Source organism: Macaca nemestrina, chromosome 3 (genome assembly GCF_043159975.1).
Source record: "Macaca nemestrina isolate mMacNem1 chromosome 3, mMacNem.hap1, whole genome shotgun sequence".
NCBI classification, from domain to species: Eukaryota; Metazoa; Chordata; class Mammalia; order Primates; family Cercopithecidae; genus Macaca; species Macaca nemestrina.
Window position 1 is genome coordinate 90,725,070 of NC_092127.1, and position 18,123 is coordinate 90,743,192.

Consider the following 18,123-nt stretch of genomic DNA (forward strand, 5'->3'; position numbering starts at 1 on the left):
ATTGAAGACTAATTCTGCATGAGTAATTGGAGTTTCATTCCTTCCTGCCTCTCAGCATCTCCAAACTCTCCTAGAGCCTCACCATTGATCAGCATTTATATATACTTTGGTATTTCTCACATAAAATATATTTAAAACAAACATCCTCCCCCAATCAACCTCTATCAACTACCATTCAATCTCATTTTCACTTTTACAAACAAGTTTCTGATAACATTGTCTATATACACTGCCTCTACTCTCTCAACTCATATGCATTACTAAATCTACTAGTTTTGGCCTACCTGCCTCTACACTCAGCAATCTCTTAATAATCGTTCCTCCTTCTCCACAAGACCTCTATAAATTCTAGTTCCTTAGGATTCGTCCTTTGCTTTACGTTCTCAGTCCTTATTCTCACCTGAGGCTATCTAATTCTTTTCCATGGCATCAAACAGCATCTCTGTGTTGATATTTATACAACATAAATATTCACAACCCTCTTCTGGACATCAGGCTATTTATTTAACTGCCCATTTGACATCTCTACTTGAGTATCTCTCTAGCATTCTAAACTCAATACCGAAAAGGGGCTTTCGACATACTCTGAAATCTTCTTCATCCAGTGTTCCCTCAACTCAGTATATGAACACTACGTCTATCTGAACAGGCAGGAATCTAGCAGTCATAGCTCATTTATCACTCAACTTCCACACCTAATCAATCACCAAGGTCCACCAATCTACCTCCAAAATCCAACCCAAATCCATTCCATTTCTCTCCAATTCTCCTCTCAATGTCTTTGGTTGCATTATCCTATTTTCTAGAAATTTCTTTCAGTGAATTCTGACCTAATCTAATATATACTGGTCTCTCTGGTGGCACAGCTGGCATCCTGGGTTCTCTTTATCATTATCTTGATGGATCACTTCTCTCCTTCCTGTATTAGATATCCTGTTATCTATGCCTTTTCTCTTTCATTTGTTTTGCTTTGGTGGCAGCATCCTCCAGCAGCGTCGTGAGAAAGCTACTGTATAATACGTATGTGGGAGGTAGACATTTTGAAAATATTGTCTGAAAATGATCTTTCCCACCTAGAGTTGATGCTTCTAATTTAAATCAGTCCCTTACCTTACTCTGTTACTTTCTCATACTAGCAATTATCATAAATTGTAATTATACGGTAGTTTATTTGCGAACTATTTTAAAAATAAATATCCATCTTATACACTAAACTATAAGCTCCTTGAGGGCAAGGACAGTACATACTGCTTCAACCACCAGAAACATAGTGCACAGGATAGTCCCTGGTATAAAGCAGGTGTCCAGAATGAAGTTATTTATGAGTAACTAAATGAACATGTAAATGAATTATAAGGGTTACACTCCACTTGCTAGTCTCTGGTAAATCTCTTGTGTTACTATCAAGTAAAATATATTGCAAATTCAATTTTAAAAGAGGAGAAACACACATTAATATGGTTAAATATAGTTTTGATCAACATTTTATTACACTGCTTTGGTGTACATATCAATGGATCTATTCCAAAATGATAAAAATCTACTCCAAGACTTTAAGTATGATTCTTTAATGCCATAAAACACTACGGCTTTAGCTCTTCACATGCCAAGGGAGTGGGGAAAAGTCAGGGTAGGGTGTCTTTTCTGATAAGATACTGAAACTCTCAGAGATCATATTCAGCAAATGTCAGCAAACTCCACCCAAAGAGGAGGTTTCATTTAGAGATGAGGCCGGGCATGGCGGCTTGTCCCTGCAATCCCAACACTTTTGGAGTCTGGGGTGGGCAGATCCCTTGAGCCCAGGAGTTCGAGATCAGCCTGGCCAACATGGCAAAACTCCGTCTCTACTAAAAATGCAAAAACTAGCCAGGCATGGTGGCATGCACCTATAGTCCCAGCTACTCAGGAGGCTAAGGCACAACATTCACTTAAACCTGAGAGGCAGAGGTGCAGTGAGCAGAGATCATGCTACTGCACTCCAGTCTGGGTGACCCAGTGAGACTCTGTCCCCAAAAGAAAAAAATAAAATAAAAAATAAGTAGAGATGATTTATCCCTGGAACTTTGTTGGTTATTCCTCTGCTTCAGAGAATTGTCCAAGTGAGATGAATTTCAAAAACATAAAATCATACGTAAAGTATATAGACATCATTATTCATCTAGTTACATGTTTTTACTCTTCTTTAAAAGAACAGTGTTGGCACTCTATTCCTTCTAATCCACATTCTTTTCCTCCAAACATTTAATAAAAGGAAACCGAGTCATTGCTGCTATGTAACTCAGGCTCTGTTTGCCAGCACAAGGAAATTATGCATCATTATTAATACAGGAATTATAGAACAAAATCTGTACTTAACCTGCAGGTGAATAGAGTGAAAAGACAGCATGAAGTATAATTTGGACATTATATTTATCAATTAAGTGCCACAGACCTCAACAGGCCTTTGGCAAGAAGCCTCTTTTACTAAGGTTTTATTTTTATTAAAACTCTATGAATTCAAAGAGTTGGCCTAATATTATTACCAGCAGACTCCAGTTTCCTCTCCTCCATTTATTCTTCCTCACAAATACATAAAGCTCTTTTAGCTAATTCATACTGTTTACTTACATATATCTAAATTACATATTTGTACTGCTAAAAATTGGTATTTCTCATCAGATTTCTACTATGAAAGATGAAACATTAGTTTTCTTTCTTTCCTGTGTTCATCATACTCTCCATCTTTCTAATTATATGTAATTTTGTTTATATCACTAGTTGTGTTTCAGCAATACACTAATTCATTCTTCCTGGAATAGTGTTTTCTCATTTGCGTAGTTTTCTATGTGCTTATTATTAATGCAACTCCCAACACTCCATCAGTTGTCTAATCTTCTCTTAATACATTCACTTTAGATATTAATCAATTTCATTTCCTGTAAGAACTCTCCTAAGCACCATCCCATCAGTTTTTTGACCTAACCCAACCTGGACTGGTTGCTCCTTAAAAACATGCCACTTGGGACAATAACATCACTGTAATACTTGGGATTCCTGTTGGATTTCGTTCTCAGTTCCTATGTAGTTTTTCTTCATTTAAATCCCTTGTTTTGGTGGAACTGAACTTCCAGTGGCTTCCAGAGGAAAAGTATTTAAGAAATAAATTTTCTGAGATGTTCATGTGTGACAATATCCTTATTATAATCTCACACTTGACTGACAGTATGACAGAGTATAGGATTCTATGTTGGAAGTCATTTTCCCTCAAAAAATTAAAAAAGTTTATTTCACAAATAATATTGTATATGGGGTACACTGTGATGTTACATATAATGAATAGTGAGCAGATCAGGGTAATTAGCATATTCATCATCTCAAGTACTTTTGTGTTGGGAACATTCAATATTCTCCTCCTAGCTATTTGAAACTATGTAATATATTATTGTTAACTGTAGTTATCCTACAGTGGTAGAGAACACTAAAGCTTACTCCTCCTATCTAGCTGTAATTTTGTATCTTTTGTATCTAATCTTTCCCTATTATTCCTCTTCTCTCTACCTTTCCCAACCTCTAGTATCCTTTTTTTTTTTTACTTCTATAAAAAACTTTAAGCTTCCACATGTGTGAGAACATACAGTGTTTAACTTTCTATTCCTAGTTTATTTCACTTAACATAATGTCTTCCAGTTCCATCCATGTCGTTGCAAACAAAAAAAACAAAAAAAAAACAAAAAAAAAAAAACGGGATTTCATTCTTTTTGGTGGCTGAATAGTATTCCATTTTGTATATATATGCCACATTTTACCTGTTCATGTTTTTAGACACCTAGGTTGATCCCACATCTATTGTGAACAGTGCTGCAATAAACACGGGTGTGTAATGTTTCTTCAATATACTTTCTTCCCTTTTGATAAATACCCAGTAAGGAGACAGCTGGATCATACAGTAGTTCTATTTGTGTTTTTTTAAAACTGAAATGGAGTCTTGCTCTGTCACCCAAGCTGGAGTGCAGTGGTGTGATCATGGCTCACTGCAACTTTACTCAACATCCTGTGCTGAAGCGATCCTCCCACCCCACCTTCCCAAGTAGCTGGGATTATACGCCTGTGCCACCATGCCGGGCTAATTTTTAAATTTTTTGTGGAGATGGTTTCCCTATGTCACCCAGGCTAGTCTCAAACTCCTGGCATCATGTGATCCTCCTGCCTCTGCCTCCCAAAGTGTTGAGATTACAGGTGTGAGCCACTACATCTGGCCCATTTATGGTTTTTGAGAAACCTTCCTAAGTGGCTGTACTAGTTGACATTCTCACAGTGTACGAGTTCTTTTTTCTCCACATTCTCACCAAGATTTGTTAATTTTTGTCTTTTTAATAATAGCCATCCTAACTGAGGTGAGATAATGTCATTGTTTTGATTTGCATTTCCCTGAAGATTAGTGATACTGAACATTTTGTCATACATTGGTTAGTCATTTGTATGTCTTCTTTTGAGATGCATCTGTTCAGATAATTTGCCCATTTTAAAAACAGGATTGAGGCAGACACAGTGGTTCATGCTTATAGTCCCAGCACTTTGGGCGGCTGAGGCAGGTGGACTGCTTGAGCCCAGGAGTTCGAGACCAGCCTGGGAAGCATGGTAAAAACCCTGCCTCTACAAAAAATACAAAAACAAATGAAGCATGGTGGTATGTGCCTGTAGTCCCAGCTACTTGGGAGGCTAAGGTGGCCACTGCACTCTAGCCTGTGAGACAGAGTGAGACCCCGCTGTTGAGATGTCTGAGTCCCTTGGATATTCTGGAAAAAATCCCCAGTTGGATGAATAATTTGCAAATATTTTCTCCCATTCTGTAGCCTCTCTTTTCACTCCGTTGTTTTCTCTGCTTTGCAAAAGCTTTTTCATTTGATATGATCCTATTTTTGCTTATATTGCCTGTGCTCTGAAGTCTTACTCATAAACATTTCTTAGACCAATGTCCTGAAGCATTTCTCTTTTTTGTCTACTAGTTTCATAGTTTGGGTTTTACATGTGGTTCCATGAAAACTTTAAGTTACTTTTTTTTTCTATTTCTAAAAAAAAAAAAAAAAAAATCATTGGTATTTTGATAGGGGTTCCGTTCAATCTGTAGGTTGCTTTCAGTAGTATGACCATTTTAACAATATTAACTCTTCCAATCCATAAGCATGGGATGTTCTTCCAGTTGTTGCTATTCTCTTCAGTTTCCCTCATCAGTGTTTTGTAGTTTTCCTTGTAGGTCTTTCACCTCTTTGGTTAAGTTTATTCCTATGTTTTATAGCTATTGTAATAGGATTGCCTTCTTGATCTCTCAGCTAGTTTACTGTGAGTGTGTAGAAATGCTACTGATTTTTGTATGCTGATTTTGTATCCTGCAACATTACTGAATTCATTTTTTGGTTCCAAGAGGTTTTTGGTGGAGTCTATAGGTTTTTCTTGATGTAAGATTATGTTTGCAGGCACAATGTGACTTCTTCCTTTCCAACTTTGACACCCTTTCTTTCTTGCCTAATTGATCTGGCTTCCCTAAAACTTTTGAAGGCAATATTGCATTTTCTTCTGGCTGCCAATGTTGTTTTGAGACATATGTCCACGGAATCATGATCTTTTTCATTCAACTTTACTTCCCTCATCCTCTCTAGAAGCTTCTCCACAGAATTATCTTTTGCATTCAACTTTACTTCCCCCATCCTCTCTAGAAGCTTGTAAGATGTTCTGTCCTCAGCATTGTAAAAGTTCACATTGATGTGCTATGGTCTGGGTGTATTTTCGTTCACTAGGACATTTATTTGACAGATACTTGCAGCAATGTAGGAAATTTTGTATTTCAATTCTGTGATACTTGAGTTATTTGGCAGTTTCCTCCTGTTAACTTTTCTAATACTCTTGGTCTGATCCTCTTATATTTTTTTTCTCTTTTTTTTTTTCTTTACTTTTACAAATATTTCTCCAGTTTTTGTCTTTCATTTTAGCAACTGTTCTTAATGCTCAAGCTCTTTTCTTTCTCCTTAAGAATAGTGTACTGTTGCTTTTCTCTATCTCCCATCTTAGAAGTTGCCCTCACCTCTTGAGCTGTCTGCCATTGAAGAAGTTAGGAACTAAAAAAATAATAATAAAAAAAAAACTGATTATGAGCTATGAGTATGAGTAGTCTTATTGACTGCAAGATTCCCTATAGGGTAATCTGCTGGCCTTTTGTAGAGAACCCTCAATATAAAGAACTTTAAGTCTATGTTCTGGGAGACAAATAGGGCAATAAAACTGTGGTTCTCAGCATTCAGATTTCACTTAACCTGTTTATGGATTGGTACTGTGGTACCTTTTACTTCAATTTAGTGTGATATCCCCCATCAAGAAACCCTCTTTTTCTTCTATCCTGACAAGAAGCATAGTATTCTCCTTGGATAGGCAAGGGGTAGTCATCACAAGGTGTGAAGGGGAAAGAGGGTCTAGAAATCTTGATGCCACCAAATCCCAAGCTCTTTGAAGATTGTGAAATGCAAACTGGGTTTCTTGGTTTCTTATCCAGGATTTAGATGTCAAAGGTTTGCTATGTAAGTTATTGCCTTTCTTCCCAGGTCCCAAGATGTTCTTGCACAATCCTCTCTCCTGCTTTTCTTTGTTATTCCCTTTCCTTGAGGTTGTTCTTGTTTGTTTGCTTTTTGTTTTTAGAGAATGGGTAGGGGGGAGGTCTCACTATATTGTGCAGGTTGGTCTTGAAACTCCTGCTGCAATCAGTCTTCCTGCCTTGGGCTCCCAATCCTTGAGGTCTTAAGCCTTTAAGAAGAAATCTCTTTACCGTAGAGTTTTAGTTAGTTTCCAACTAAAATTTTAAAAGAGGCGAAGTCTCATTCTGTTTATTCCATGTTAAATAAGAATGCATACTTTAAAACCATATTCATGCTAAGATTTTTAAGTATAAAAAATTATGTACACACATTAATTGGGACTTGAATAGAACAAAAAAAATTCCATGGTTATATTAAAGAGTGTTGGGTTAAAGGCCAATTTCTCTTTAACATTATGTGTGCATAAATAACAATCAGGAGGAAAACAATCTTTTTTCATTATTATGGAAAAAATGAAAACATCTTTAATCCTATAAAATTTATGAAGCTTAATAAAGCAGAGCTGTATTTTCCTTTCTGTCCCAACTCCGAAATAGACTGCACTTGTTAAATTATTTCCATTTCATCTTTAAGCTGCTACATTTCATCACTAGCCAGCAAAAGTACACAAATTTGACACTTTTATTAAAAACATTGACAAAAAGTAACTGTAGCATTTAGTAATATGTCATATTCAGAAGTATGTGACATGAATTTTAAACACTTGATATTTACATGAGTCAATAAAAATACAGTACTTGTTAAGAGGCAAGAAAGCTCACTCTGAAAGGGGAAACATTATTCTGGGGCATACATGTTCCACGTGTCGATGTATACAGCCTAGTTATTACATGGGCATAACAGACTCATGATATAAACTTCAGAAGTCTTAGATAAACTTATTTTTCTTTTATCCTTTCTTCCTTCAAATGGGGTGTAGGGCAGTAACCACTGAAATTAGAGTATGAACCTAAATTGGGTGCATAATTATCTTTTAACATAGATTGGGGGAGACTAGGCTGAATAGAGGTGGTCTATGCAGCCTCTCAAACAAACCTGGTATTTTAACACAGCAACTCGTATCAAAGTGTTTGGAAGCAGTTTTTCAATGGCATGTTTTCCCGGTATACTAGAGAAATCAGCAAGGTAAACAAGGTTGTCTTTGCAACTCTTTACTTACCTCTTATCTCTCCTACCAGGTCAGGGCTCTCTCAGTATACAGTGCTCTGCTTTTATCCTCAAATTATTTTTCCTTATTTATTTATCTGGTCAATTAAAACTCCCTGATATGGTTTGGCTGTTCGTCCCTTCCAAATCTCATGTTGAAATGTAATTTCCAATATTGGAGGTGAGGCCAGGTAGTAGGTAATTAGATCATGGGGGCAGGTCCCTCATGAATGGTTAGTACCATCCCCTTGGTGATAAGTGAGTTAGTTCATGTGAGATCTGGTTGTTTAAGAGTCTGTGACCTCCCCTTTCTCTCTCTCGCTCCCTGCCTCACCATGTGACACGCCTGCTCCCCCTTCACCTTCTGCCATGATTACAAGCTTCTTGAGTCCCTCACCAGAAGCAGATGCAGGCACCACACTTAGTGTACACCCTGCAGAACCATGAGCCAATTAAACCTCTTTTTTTTATAAATTACCTAGTCTTGGGCATTCCTTTACGGTAGTGCAAACGGATTAATACACTCCCATTTCCCAAATGTCGCTGATATCACAGTATTGATCTGGTCATTCATATTATTATCCATTTAATAATATGTGCCAAGCACTATCCACCGAGATACCCAAAAGAAGTGTAAGACTGGAAAGTATAAGAGGTGGACGGTTGATAACTTTGGCTATCCTAAAGAGTATTTATGTTTAAAAAGGGTTGGTTAACAGAGTTGACCAACAGTTACAGGGCAAATACTTCTGCTTATTTCTGGGGTTTTAGCTTTTGGAAAACCTTTCACTTTTTTCCCAAAGGATAAAATGATTGAATTAAATATTAAACCATTCCCCGCCTTTGACTCTTCCAACAATACTTTTGCAGGTATCTCTAGAGTTCACAGGGCTCAGTAAAAACACTGCTTAGTGAGAAAGCACAGGCTGGCATGGTATACATTATGGAAACTTTAAAACATCAGTTAGCAAGTATATATTTATTATCTAAGAAAAACTTTTATAAATACTCAGCAAAGCAAACATAATCACTGAGAATTTGTTATATCCATTAAAATTTTTAATTGCCTAATTACTTTAAAAGTTGAGGCTGGGCGCAGTGGCTCACGCCTGTAATCCCAGCACTTTGGGAGGCCGAGGTCAGGAGATCGAGACCACGGTGAAACCCTGTCTCTACTAAAAATACAAAAAAATTATCCAGGCGTGGTGGCGGGTACCTGTAGTCCCAGCTACTCGGGAGGCTGAGGCAGGAGAATGGCGTGAACCTGGGAGGCAGAGCTTGCAGTGAGTCGAGATCTCGCCACTGCACTCCAGCCTGGGCAACAGAGTGAGACTCTGTCTCCAAAAACAAACAAACAAACAAACAAAAAACAACCAAACGTTTTGATTAAACTTGTAAGACAAGCTAAGCCTATTATGTACATAGTAAAAATAACTATGGACACTAAAATCAGACATGAAACTATTTGAACTATCACTTAAAGATGCTTTGTGTGAGAATTCAAGTTCTCTTTTAAAAAGAATGTACATCAAGAATTATTTTTCTCTAATACAAAAAACTGCTTTCCAAATGATTTATGACTAATAGAAATCCTATAATGCTGTTTTTTTCAAATGCCAGACAGAGATCCACTAACAAGTCATGTGATCAGTTTAGGACGAGTACACTGAATATGTTAAGGATAATAAGTATTGTTTAGTTTCAGGTAATACAGTAAGTGGTGATATGAAGATGTATTTCTTCTTATGGGCCATAGTCAAAAAGTTTGAAAACTATTGCCCTAACGTGAGCAATTTGGAATCTGGGTTTATGCAAGGCATTTTTGGAGAAATGTTAATATTTTGTATTTATATTATTATAATGTCTTAAACAGAGCAAGAGTTATACCAATATTTACATATTGAAGTATTTGGGGTTCAAATATGTAAGTTGTCTTAGAACTCTAAAATACTTCGATATTCATGTGTTCATAACTTAAATGAATTTTCTTCTCAAAGAAGCTCTCAACTGTATGTATGATCCTAAATTAGTATTACTAAATAAATCACAGGGTTGGGTTAACTATAAGGATTAGGCCCAAGTTACTTCATAGGGGTGCTGTAAAGCTGAGTAAGGTTTGATACAGATCCAAGATCTTCTTTTACTGTAAAATATAAGACTCCTTATATGGACATACTACATGGAATAAGTTTTTTAAAATTTTAAGACTCCTGTAACTCCTATGACTAAACTCAAAGCCCACGCTCTTCCACTGCCACAGTTCTTGTTACATTCTTTTCACAAGAGGAGGTAATAATGACTAATACTTTTCCTTGACTCTCATTTGAGAGGTGGACGATGACTGTTTTGGGTAACAAACAACAACTCTCTTCTCACGAGGTCAAGCAGGATTTCTGCACAGTTCCTGATGTTGAAGCATTTATAAGATTTAGACACAAAACCATAAAAGAGATGAAATACTCCTCAGCAAACAACTACAATTACGTAAGTTCGTATTCAGCACAACCTATCCAAGGATTATTGTAATTTCCTTACTTGGTACTGACTTTTCCCTTAAAGTTAGGTGAGATAAATTTCATTAATCTTTGCTTTCTTCCATGTACTCTCCTAAAACTTCAAAAGGGAGGGGCCTTAACAGGGTGAAGGATGACTCTGTTGCAGTTCATTTTCTACAGCACCACTGTCCAACATAAATATAATGAGAGCCAAAAATGAAACCATATATATAATTTTAGATTTTCTAGTAAGATGTGCTAAAAAGGTTAAACATTTTAATATTTTATTCCACCCAATATATTCAAATTATCATGTCAACATGCAATCAACATATGAAATATTGGTGAGATATTTTGTATTTTTCATAGTCTTTGAAATCGATTGTGTATTTTATACTGAACACATCTCAATTGAGACTTCATATTTCAATGCCCATTAAGCCACACGGCTGGTAGCTACTGTATTGGACAGTGCTGTTCTAGAAACTACTCACATTAAAATGTAACAGCGAAGGACCTGCACTCTTTGATTTTCATAAAACCAAAGGCAAATGAAGAAAGATTTGAACCAATCATGTTTCTGTTACACTATTTCTGTTTTATTTCTGCCAACCATACTGAACACAAACTCCTACATTCCATTTTAATCACAAAAAAGAATAACTTTGTCAAATACTAAATGAATGTTCTTTTATTCTTGGTCTCACTTGGATGACAGAAAAAATGTGTTAATTAGGCTAGCATAAAAAAGAAAAAACAGATGAAGAGAGAAAATGAGAAACATTCACAAATACTAGGATTGACCCACTAAGTAAGAACGACTTTTACTAAATATCTTTAATAAATAATTTCTATTCCCTTTGCTGGAAGACAAAACAAAAGTAAAATATTAAAATCAAGATGAGCTTTCAGTTAGAAAAACCAAGATTAGTGACTTTGTGCTTTTATTTATAAAATGTGGTACGTAACAGAATTGATATATTTGCTTGTTGTAACTACTGTATTTAGCTATGACAAAACACCATTTCATTTCACTATGCCCATAATAATTTATTATTAACATGATTGTGGAGTAGATTCAGACCTAGAGTTGTGAAGGAAGATAAGAAGCGGGGGGCAGGGGGAAGAAGAAAGAAATGGTAATCCATAACAAAGAGAAAAATGAAAAGAGATGGAGGTACTGAGGCCATCCTCCTCCTCTGTGTTATGACTAGGATGTGTTTCCATCATTGGTCTGGTTCTGTTTGCCTTCTGAATTTCAAGGCTTCCACAGATTTTGTTTTCTAATACTGTAACACATACATTCATAGAAAAAAGTCCTCTGTCATGTTCTGAGATTTTATGAAAAGAGGATGAAGAACCTTAGTCTGTTAGATTCCTCTTTACCTGAGAAGCATGCAATTTATATGAAATGTAATAAATTTCTTTTTTTTTCTTGGGACAGGGTCTGGCTCTGCTGCCCAGGCTGGAGTGCAGTGGTGTGATCTCGGATCACTGCAACCTCTGCCTCCTGGGCTCAAGCAATCCTCCTGCTTCAGTCTCCTGAGTAGCCAGAACTACTGGCACAAGCCACCACACCGAGCTAATTTTTGTATTTTTTTGTAAAGATGGGCCCAGGCTGGTCTTGAATTCCTGAGCTCAAGCAATCCATCCACCTTGGCCTTCCAAAGTGCTGGAACTATAGGCATGAGCCACTATGCAACACACTTCAATCTTATTTTTACCCACGGACATACAATTGCCATCCCTCATGTAAAAATATTAAAGCCATGTGGAGACAATTTTAAATATTCAACTCTATTACATAATGTACAGTGTAAGCTTTAAACACTAATACATAAAATTATTAGCAAAACAAAATAGCTCTCATTATAAACAATGCAATCATAAGATCTAATTGGACTTACTTTTAAAAATATTGACACAAATATCTCAAATGCTTCAAAAAATTAATACAATCTAAGTGGATTTCTAGCTTCTTAATATCTAAAGAAAAATTTATTGTAAGCACATGAATAAGTTAATTACATTTGTGGTTCATTACTAAGACTTACCAAGTTCTGCTAAATTACCAAATGCAACAAGACACATTTCTGTAAGAGCTGCATTTTGGCAGTGGATGCCCAGTAATTTCACTAAGGTAGGAATAACACCCATATTGATAAGCTGAGCTTGAAGTGAATCTGTAAAAACAAAAAACAACAACAACAGAAAAGAAAGTGTTGACATGCCAAATGAACATTATAAGAAGAAAACAACTCTTATTTTCCCTACTGGAAACTCAAAGTTATTTAAATTACAGTAATAGAAAATGAAGTCCATTCACATGATTGTCTTGAACATTTTAAACATTAGTTCAGAAGAGTTTAGTTTTGAATCCTTTGAATAACCAAAAGGCATTTAGAAATAAAAATAGTTTGAAGACTATCAAATCATTAGTTTTTTAAACGGGGTCTTACACCATTAAAAAGCAGGCCTTTAATAAGTATAAACAAACATTACCACTAATTTTTGAGTGAAAAAGTTAGAGTAACATTTGCATTACAGGAAATCACAGAATATGAAAAGCATGAGAAAAGTAGCAAGTTTAATAAAGACCAAGAAAGAAAAAAATCTTAGAATCCTTTAAAAACACTTTTCATAATACAAAATTAAAAGTATATAATAAATACACAAAAATGACTGGTTCTGAATATTTGCAACCAGAGCATTCCTGATGACTGCTAGGAAGAGATATACCAGAAAAAAAAAAAAGTTACCTAAAATATTTTTCTTTTTAAAGTTTTTTTTAATTATAGTGACAGATCATCTCAGTGAGAGAGAGGAAAGTTTGGCTTAGAGAGGTGAAGAGAATGAGGTTAACATGGCCTTGTCATCATTGTTTGCCTTCATTTTCTAAGAAACTAATTGACTTTGAAGTACTAAACATGCCTTGGATTTCCACAAGGGTTCTTCATGGCAATAATAGAATACCTGTAGCAAAGCTGAAGGTAAATGAACCAAAATGAAAACCAGAAGTACTGCCTTTTAGAATAAGCTAAGAAAGAAATACAAAAATTCATATGTTTATGCAAAACACTATAACTGTCCACAACTGGTTCATCCAAAGATACAGAAACGCTCTTTCAAAATTTTTTTCTCTTTAAAATGATATGCCATTTTCAAGCTAATAATTTTCCCCAAATTCTTTTAAGTTATCTCTTTGCAATCTAAAGACAAAACTCTTTCTTACAAAAACACATGTTCCTCATAGCTCCAATCCCTTGGCAGGGTTGGCCTGCTATTTTTTTTTTTTATTATTATTACTCTTTATAGTTCTTAATCTATAGATAAGGAAGTAGGTGGGTGATTTTCAGAAAAGAACATACAGAGTTGAGCTATCTTATATGCCAGTTCATCACTGCCTGGTGGTCTTTGTTGTTAATTATTCCTGCTTTTAGAGTGAAGTATGAGAGATGGTCAACAGAGGCTTATTGTCCCTGAAAACTGATGACTGGCTAATTACAGATAATTATCTGGTTTGGTTGTGGAAGCCCATCTATAATAGAAATGGGCCTCTTACCAAAATAAGAATAAAAAATAAACATGGAAAAAATGGGATTCTATGTTTGGAGTTCAAATACTCTAATAAAACAATTTCAAATTTTGTAATGAAGTTACGAACTCTAAAAGGAGATAAGAATTAAAATATACTCAACTAGGTAATCTGTATTTATACTTTTGATGTTAAATTTTTTTTCTGAATATGCAATTTAGTAATTAATAATTTAGAACACTTAAAGGTAAAATACTTAAACAATAGTGTTATATCTATATTACATTGGTAGAATAGTTGCATTATGGTTATAGTATTTGTAATAATCATGCACCAAGGAGCTTTCCAAGTTAGAAATTATTTAGGTTACTTACCAGTAGATAGGGCTCTTTATTAGAGGGTCACCTCTGCAGATCCTTGTTCTTTAGCAGTATTTTTATTTATAAATGTATTCATTTTGATTACTTTGTCAAATACTGCAGAGCTGATGAATCATTAAATTTCGGGTATGTAAGCGTGAGCACTAGCGCATGCATTGAATGTGAGTCAAACTCCACTGTATGTCTGCATATATGTAAGCATCACACACCCCCTCAGTTCTGTTGGTATGAACTATAAAAAATCCAACAGTCCAGGGACATCAGAGGAATAACACATTTTATGAAGAAGATAACAGAAGAATACCACTTAGAAGATAATGCTCTTCATGTTCTGCTAACTTGGCATATCTATCACTTTTTTGGACTGCTTTTACAATGTTACAAATTTTGGTTCCAGGTAAAAGAGGGATGAAAAGTCAAGAAATGTTATAGTGCTTAATACAATCTTTGGCATACAAATTGAAGCAGTAATATTTGAAATTGTGGCAGACTGGGAGAAAAAGTTAGCATAGCCAAATGGCACATTGTAGGTACTGCCATAATTCATGAAAATCATGTTGCTTCACGAAAATGTGTTTTATAACTACCCAGGAGCCAAATTCATTATATCCTCACATATAACACACATACCACACAAAAGAGAAAAATATATAGCCATCCAATTGGATGAACTCATTGTGGACCAACTGGGTGCTCTCTTTTATATCTACTTCTATGATGCTAACTAAAACAATCATCATACTCAAATAATTCTAAAATTTGTTCACACTGACTGCAGGCCTGCCATTCTACTTGTATAATGAAGGCCCAGAGGAGGAGAGAAAAAAAAAAAAACACTTTTAACAGAAACAGCTTGATATAAATTTCCATTTTATGGACAAAGAGGCATCCTAGAATATGGTTCTCAAAGTGTCCCTGGAACCCTTTCAGAGGATCACACAATCAAAGCTATTTTCATAAAAATGCCAAGATTTTATTTGCTCTTGCCACTGTGTTGACATTGGTACCAATGGTTCGAAAGCAATGGTAGGTAAAACTGCTGGCACTTTAGCATGAACACCAGCAGTGGCACCAAATTGTATTAATAGCCATTGTCTTCTTTACTTTTTTTGAGATGGAGTTTCACTCTGTGGCCCAGGCTGGAGTGCAGTGGCATGATCTCGGCTCACTGCAAGCTCCGCCTCCCAGGTTCATGCTGTTCTCCTGCCTCACCCTCCGGAGTAGCTGGCACTACAGGCGCCTGCCACCATGCTCAGCTAACTTTTTTTTGTATTTTTGGTAGACGGGGTTTCACCGTGTTAGCCAGGATGGTCTCGATCTCCTGACCTCGTGATCTGCCCGCCTCGGCCTCCCAAAGTGCTGGGATTACAGGCATGAGCCACTATGCCTGGCCGTAGCCATTGTTTTCTTCACCATTACAGATAGTAAAACAAACTGCTACTCTTTGCAGCAATTTTTTTGGGAAAATATTTTTCATAAAAATGTTATTTCTGTTAACACACAATGGGTTTGTTATTTTAAAATGAAATACTAAATAATTTTAAATACTTTCTCGATTTAAGTTTCTAATTCAGTAAATATTGACAGATATAACCCGAATACATAAACAAAAGTCTTATAGGTCTTCTATAATATTTAGACATCTAAAATCATAAGACCAAAAATTTAAGAACCACTGTCAAAGGACTACCTAATTTTTAAAACAGTTTTTTTGAGCCCAAGTCTTGCTCTGTCACTCAGGCTGGAGTGCAGTAGCGTAATCTCAGCTCACTGCAACCTCTGCCTCCCAGGGTCAAGCAATTCTCTTGCCTCAGCCTCCCGAGTAGCTGGGATTACAGGCGCCTGCCACCACGCCTAGCTAATTTTTGTATTTTTAGTAGAGACAGGGTTTCACCATGTTGGACAGGCTGGTCTCAAATTCCTGTCCTCAGGTGATCCACCCGCCTCAGCCTCCCAAAGTGATGGGATTACAGGTGTGAGCCACCGCGCCTGCCAGGACTACCTAATTTTTATAAGAGATTGGGAGGTGGGTGGGAAACATGGAAAATATTCTGAAGTTCAATGATGTGCTTAGCAGAAGTGACAACAGGAAAAAAATAAGATAAAAGCTTAGTAGGAATCCTAGATTTTGGCACTCTGATATTTTCAGAGAAATTACACTAATAAAGCTCCTAACATCTCATCTTGCTTATTTGAGTAGAAACTCTATTTAAGCCTAAGAGATTATTCCAGATTGAGTCTACCTGTTTCAGTTACTATGTAGATATTACAATTCAGTAGGTGGTGGCAGTTGTTTTTTGAAAAGATTAAGCAGGGGTCCTGTTTGTGTACGATAAGTTGATATTCTTATTGACAGAAATAAATGATTCATTTGATCATCTTTTTTGTTTACTGCCCAAAGAAAGCTTGCAAATGTTTTTCAGAGGATAATAGCTGACATCCATGATATCAAGAATGTTATCAAGAGTATGACTTTTAAGTGAAAGACAAACAGGAAGAAATTCTTAGAACTAGAAATAGTTCTTGTTCTCTAGATACATTAGGGAGACTAAGTGAAGCAATTGCAAGACTATGACTTCTGCCTCCCTCAGTGAATATCAGCAACTCCAGGGGAATGTTATCAGAGCTCAACAAACACAGCAATTCACAAAAATGTAACCCAGGCCCATACATAGCAAACACTTATGTGTGAAAGACAGTCTTTAGACAGCACAATGTCATAAATGTCTGAAGACTCTGTTTTGACTGCTCCTGACACACATCACAGACAAATACTGACCAAATACAGATTTACAAAATTACATAATATCAAAATGACACAGGCCCTACATGATCTATGGGAAGGAAGAGGAAGAAAGGCACTGAGGGGGTGCAATACAGATGCATATACAAAGAGATATAAGGCAATCAACGCATGCGCTGGTGTGAACACTTACCTACCTACATTTGAATTTCAATGGTTCCAAGTTCTTCAGGTCACACTCATGGAAACTCCAAAGAATGGAGATCTGGAGAGAAGATCTCAAGTTGAGGAACCTTTTCCCCCCTGAGTTTTAAGTTTAATGTTTAAAACATTGGTATAACTAGATTATAGGTCCAGAAAAGTATGCTGAGAATTCCAGTAGCTCAACTGAAGTTACTAAAAATAAGTTTCTTAAGAAGATTATAACAGGTTTACCTTGTTCCTAGGGCTCTTACAGATAGACAATATTGTAAGATTATTAAGCTTTTTGGTAAACAGAACTTAAGAATGAAATTGTCAAAACTAGACAACACAATTCAAAATACAGTCTCTACATTAGTACGTAGATATATTATTCACAGTATAATGATATGATATTGCCATTTACAGGCTTGCATTAAAAATCCCATCTACAGTCAAATGAGTTGAGCATAGTTGAAACAGTGAAGGAAGCAAATAAAACTCTTGATGAAAAGTTCTAATACAAATTGGCTAAAAATGATTTGGGCATAATAAAGACTGAAGAAAACTACCTTTGACTTAATGACTTATCTGTATTTCCAAAAAAGGATATGAAAATTAAAAATTAGAAACGATACAATAGTGAAGTAGAGCTTCAAGTTCAAGCGAGTTTTAGTTCTAACACTGAAAAGTAAACTGACTTAAATGTGGCTACCAAGGGGATGATTAGTAGTTAAAAACTTTATATACTCAAATGTTTATAAAGTGGAGAATTTTATTCTAAAGGAGGATATAAAACTAGATTATTTATATGTGTTTAAAATTCAATTATTTTAAAGCCTTCTTTATGTCAAACATGCATGTGTTTTGCATCCAGATTATCGCTTTAATTTAAGCCCCATTATACATTTCAATGATACATAGAAATTTCAAAAAAAAAAAAAAAGTCAAGATTCACTGATATTGACAATATTGGAGGTTTAAAACAATACATTTACACATTTCTTCCTACATGCTAACA

At 35.8% G+C, this 18,123-nt stretch overlaps 1 protein-coding gene and 1 long non-coding RNA gene across 8 annotated transcripts in view; one reads left to right on the forward strand and one right to left on the reverse strand.

Annotated features, from left to right (window-relative positions):
* LOC105486397 (Rap1 GTPase-GDP dissociation stimulator 1) overlaps positions 1–18,123 on the reverse strand; it is a 172,684-nt gene that overhangs the window by 33,531 nt on the left and 121,030 nt on the right. For all 7 annotated transcript variants that reach the window (XM_011749281.3, XM_011749275.3, XM_011749280.3 and 4 more), the window contains one exon: positions 12,319–12,447. In XM_011749281.3, coding sequence (XP_011747583.1) covers positions 12,319–12,447 — 129 coding nt within the window. The remainder of the gene's footprint in view (positions 1–12,318; positions 12,448–18,123) is intronic.
* LOC112427472 (uncharacterized) overlaps positions 1–18,123 on the forward strand; it is a 47,156-nt gene that overhangs the window by 22,946 nt on the left and 6,087 nt on the right. Inside the window, exon 2 of the long non-coding RNA XR_003019068.2 lies at positions 10,098–10,253. This is a non-coding gene — a long non-coding RNA (uncharacterized lncRNA). The remainder of the gene's footprint in view (positions 1–10,097; positions 10,254–18,123) is intronic.